The 4,668-nt window shown below is 55.3% G+C and overlaps 1 protein-coding gene across 4 annotated transcripts; it reads left to right on the forward strand.

Moving 5' to 3' along the window:
* Window positions 1-679: 679 nt before the first annotated feature.
* On the forward strand, window positions 680-4,088 carry KLF14 (Kruppel like factor 14). Of its 4 annotated transcripts, none has more exons than XM_032305911.1 (2): window positions 680-3,819; window positions 3,929-4,088. In XM_032305911.1, exon 1 carries the CDS (start codon window positions 757-759, stop codon window positions 1,738-1,740), a length of 984 nt encoding a protein of 327 aa, XP_032161802.1. In that variant the 5' UTR covers window positions 680-756; the 3' UTR covers window positions 1,741-3,819; window positions 3,929-4,088. The 4 variants fall into 4 exon arrangements, with proteins under 4 accessions (XP_032161802.1, XP_032161803.1, XP_032161801.1 ...); XM_032305912.1 differs by having other exon boundaries at window positions 4,000-4,088; XM_032305910.1 differs by having other exon boundaries at window positions 680-2,503; window positions 3,228-4,088.
* The last annotated feature ends 580 nt before the right edge of the window (window positions 4,089-4,668 follow it).

Consider the following 4,668-nt stretch of genomic DNA (forward strand, 5'->3'; position numbering starts at 1 on the left):
TCAACCATGAGAGGATTCTTTGCTTTTTCAAGGTTAGAAATGTTTCTGGTTCAAAATGCTATTAATTAATAGCTACGTAGTGGATCTATTTAGGGAATTGGTACCGACTCCGGATTAACAGTGGAACTGCTAAATGAGAAAACTTTTTTTTGATGCAGACTTGGGGCTATTTTAAATTTGGTCTGACAGCGGTGGAGAGAAATGAAATGTAATTCCAGCCCGCTCAACTCACGATCGTAATTATGAATCGAAAGACATATCAGGTATTAGCATTTTTTTTTCCTTAAAAAAAAAAGTTTCTCGGACTCCGCCGGACACCCAGCTGGCGGAGGACCAGCGGGCGCGGCGGGGGGGACGGGGGGGGGGGGCGGCGAAGCCGGCAGGCTGCCCAGAAGTTACGATCGGGGAGTTTTCTCTTTATTAAAATTACCTGGCTCACCAGCAGAGGCAAGAAAGCGAAGACAAGATAATTTCTTAGGCTGTTAAAAATGACTTAGCCCGGTGGGCCCCGCGTTCCGAGGGGGTGTCCTGCGGGCCGGGGCGGGTCCCGCCGCCCCCGCGGGCTCCGGTGCGTCAGGGGCGCGTCAGGCGGGGCGGGCTCCGCGCGGGCGGCGGCGGCGGCGCCGGGCGGCGGGCGGCGCGCACCGGGCCTCCTGCTTCTCGCTCCGAGGCTGCGGGACGGACGCTCCCGAGAACTCTCTCGCCCGCGGCCGGCCGCGCTCGGACGGCGCTCGCCGGCGGCCCGGCGGTGCCAGCATGTCCGCCGCCGTGGCGTGCCTGGACTACTTCGCCGCTGAGTGCTTGGTGTCCATGTCCGCGGGCGCCGTGGTTCACCGCCGCCCGCCGGACCCCGAGGGCGCGGGCGGAGCCGCCGGCTCGGAGGTGGGTGCGGCGCCGCCGGAGTCCGCTCTGCCGGGTCCGGGGCTACCGGGACCCGCGTCGGTCCCCCCGCTCCCCCAGGTCCCCGCCCCCAGCCCCGGCGCGGGCGGCGCCGCGCCCCACCTGCTGGCTGCAAGCGTCTTGGCTGACTTGCGCGGCGGCTCTGGGGAGGGCTTCGGGGAGAACTCGGGGGAAGCTCTGCGCGCCTCGTCCGGCTCCTCCGGCCCGACCCGGGGCTCCAGCCCGACCCTGGGCTCAGAGCTGGCCCCGGCCAGCAGCGCGGCGGAGATCTCCGGACCCGCGCACTCCTCCGGCGAGCTCGGGGTTCCTGGAGCGCCAGACGTCCCCGGAGCGCCTGCGGTCCCCGGGGAGGTCCCCGGGGAGGCCCCTGGGGCCGGCCCCGCCCCCGCCACAGGTCCAGTGCCCCGTCGGAGGCCGGTGACACCCGCCGCCAAGCGCCATCGCTGCCCCTTTCCGGGCTGCAACAAAGCTTATTACAAGTCGTCGCATCTGAAGTCCCACCAGCGCACCCACACGGGTGAGCGCCCTTTCTCCTGCGACTGGCTCGACTGCGACAAGAAGTTCACGCGCTCCGACGAGCTGGCCCGCCACTACAGGACGCACACGGGCGAGAAGCGCTTCTCCTGCCCCCTCTGCCCCAAGCAGTTCTCCCGGAGCGACCATCTGACCAAGCACGCTCGCCGCCACCCAGCCTATCATCCCGACATGATCGAGTACCGCGGGCGCCGTCGCACTCCCCGCGTCGACTCGCAACCCACCAGCACGGTGGACAGCTCCGGCTCCGACCCCGGCCAGGCGCCCAGCCTCACCACCTGCCTGTCTGACAGTCATTGCTGTTAGTCGTCCCCGGCAGGACGATCCCCCCAGGCCGTTGTCCCTGCCTTTTCTTTGCCCGTCCCTCTTTTCCCAGAGTCATTAGACCAAGGCACAAGACTGGTTCCTCTGCTTCGAGGGTCGGTCCAGGCAGGCACGTTGGACCCTGGGGAGGGACTGGGGGCCTGAAAACAGCAGGAATTCTTACAACACGTATATCGACCTAAAAAGAAGGGTTGCCTCAAGACGGCCCCTTGGAACTGGTGAGAAGGGGTGAACCCCGGTACTCTCCAGAGTCCTGAAGATTCTCCCTTCCCTGGAACCAGAGATGTGAAACTGGACTTCTCAGGTGCCTGAGGAGCTCCCAGTCTCAAAGGACTCTGGTGTCTTACCCACTCACCAGGGCGGACCTTGGAGAGGGTGTCAGGGGTGGCAGTCTTGGAAATGTCCAGGACTGGGGTGGTGAGAGGCCTTTGGAAACAGAAATGATTTCTATTTCTGTAAATAGCAATGTTTACTAATTTATTTTTAGTATCTTTTAAACAGGGAACCCAGGTTGATGGGAGGTTGCTGTCCTCCACTCCCCAATTGCCCCAGCTACCTCTGCTAGGAGAGGCCATGTAAGAGTCCATGTGAATGTATGACTGGGAGATGCTTCTTGGTGTCTGGGAGCGGTGCGAGTTTGTTTGCAGATCCTGTTGCATGGTTTGGAACCCTGCACTTGCGTAGTAGCCTTTCTTCCCATTTGGATTCCTACTCGTGGAGGGAAACTTCCTGGCTCACTCTTGCAGTAAGTTTGGTTTAAAAATTTGGAAACAACCGTAAAAGCACCAGAAATGAGAGTGGTCCAGGCTAGTTCCCCTTTCACCCTCAGGTGACTTTGGGTGAGATGGGTCCAAAACAAGACCTTTCAGGACCATTGTGAATATTCAGGGAAATAGGGGCATGTGGTTCCAGTTGCCCAGTCCAAGTAATCTCAGGTGTGGTAGACTCTGTTCATTTCTTAGTGGCTAATGAGGGGTTTATTTCCCTTGGGAAGTGTGCATTTTTGTTTTTGCAGCAAATGAGTTGATGGTTTGGGGAGGGAAAGATGAGAGTGGCTTTCTCCAAAGATCTGGTTGTCCTGGATTTTGGGAAGGAATAGCAAGGTGAAAATTATTATCAAATAAGAGGACCCTTCTCCCTTTACTTTGGAGTCCCTCTGAGTTACACCCTCAGGACCCTTCTGCCCCAATGCAGGACTCAAGCATCAGCAGTATTTATTTTTCTATACGTATCTCTGCTGCTATGAATGAAGTTGTCGGCCACTCTGCTTTTGTATGTGTGAATGTGTATACATGTGACCCTTTTACTAGAGATGGGGCTGAAAGGAATTTCCTGCTCTGGTAAGGTCCTTGCAGGCCCCCTCCTGAATGTCTTGTAATAGTCCCTCAATCTCATTTGTGGAGGGTGTCATAGTCTCAAAGGACCATAACAGCATCTAGGTAAGCAAACTGCTTTTCCCTGTTTTGCAGATGAAGACATCGAAGCCTAGATAAGTTTAAAGTCTCATGCTGAGTTGCTGACAAAAGCCGGGACTAGCATTTAGGTATCTGGCTTTCTAAGTGACTCATTCCCTCAGACTTGGTTACCTCACCTCCTCTCTTTCTCTCTCTCTCTCTCTGGGCCCTTAGTCAAAGGACACCACTCTCCCTTCCTGCCACCAATATCCCCTCCCTCCCTAATCCCTGTCACTTCTAAGTTCCTTCTAATGTCCAGTCCCTGCTGAACACTTTGCCTGTTGTGTTTAACCCGAAAGCCCTTTTCCTAGCAGGTTGAGTCCATTTCCTCCTTCCACACCATGTGGACCTACAGTGGGAATGACTGTTTGACATTTGGGGAGAGACTTTGTCTTTTGACCTGGTAGATTAATTTTCAGTGCCAATTCTATTCTTCCTCTGGTCCTGGGCATTATATTTTCCTTGAGAGAGTGAGTGATACAAATTTGACATTGGGACTCTACTAGGTGCTCCTGCACTAAGTGAGGGAAGGATTCTTAAGAAGGACCCAAAGGGTATGCCCTATGACTTTGAAGAGTTCAGTGTTTCCTGCTGCAGACTAAGCAGGGTGAGTGGGGCTCTTTATGAGTTGCATATGGGAGGAGGAGGCCCCCAATTGTGTAGGTGGGTTTTTGGTGACGGGAAGAGTCCTCCCTTTGCTCTGTTTGTCTCCTCAGCTGGGACTGGATGGGAAGGGCACTCTGGACCCCCTTGAGCATTGTCATTTCCCCTTTGTCTTCTTCAGTAGAAGATCTGCCATTGGATAGATGAACAACGAAGCTAACAGGAGAGAGACTCCCACTGACTATTCTGGAATTGGGCTCAAGAATGCTTGGCTTTTTCAACTACCCTTTGATAAATAACTTTTGAATCTCAAGCTTCTAAACAGTGTCCTTATTTGGGTTCTTTGACCTGGGGGACTTTTGTCTGGGGATGGTCTCTGACAACCTAAGTGTGGTGTGTCTTCCAATGATGACTCTTAGGACTTGGGATGGTGGGGAGGGGGCCACTCAAAACACTCCAAGTAGCCAGATGATGGAGGCAAGATTTATAGGTTAGTCCTGTTTGTTTGTTTTTTTTAAAGATTTTATTTATTTATTGGGGGTGGGGGGAGAGCACAAGCAGGGGGAGGGGTAGAGGGAGAAGGAGGCTCCCTACTGAGCAAGGAAGGAGAGGGGAGCACAAGCAGGGGAAGGCGCAGAGGGAGAAGGAGGATCCTCAATGAGCAAGGAAGGAGGGGGAGCACAAGCAGGGGGAGGGGCAGAGGGAGAAGCAGGTTTCCATTGAGCAAGGAACACCCTGATGCAGGACTCAGTCCAGGACCCTGGGATTATGACCTGAGCCAAAGGCAGATGTTAAACAACTGAGCCTCCCATGTGTCCCATAAGCTAGTCTTTCTTAGTCTTGGGTATTGTTA

This window comes from Mustela erminea, chromosome 11 (genome assembly GCF_009829155.1).
Source record: "Mustela erminea isolate mMusErm1 chromosome 11, mMusErm1.Pri, whole genome shotgun sequence".
Taxonomy (NCBI): Eukaryota; Metazoa; Chordata; class Mammalia; order Carnivora; family Mustelidae; genus Mustela; species Mustela erminea.

Excerpts from the sequence above, each read along its gene's own strand:
- KLF14 (XM_032305911.1), top strand. The coding sequence starts at position 757 with ATGTCCGCCGCCGTGGCGTGCCTGGACTACTTCGCCGCTGAGTGCTTG.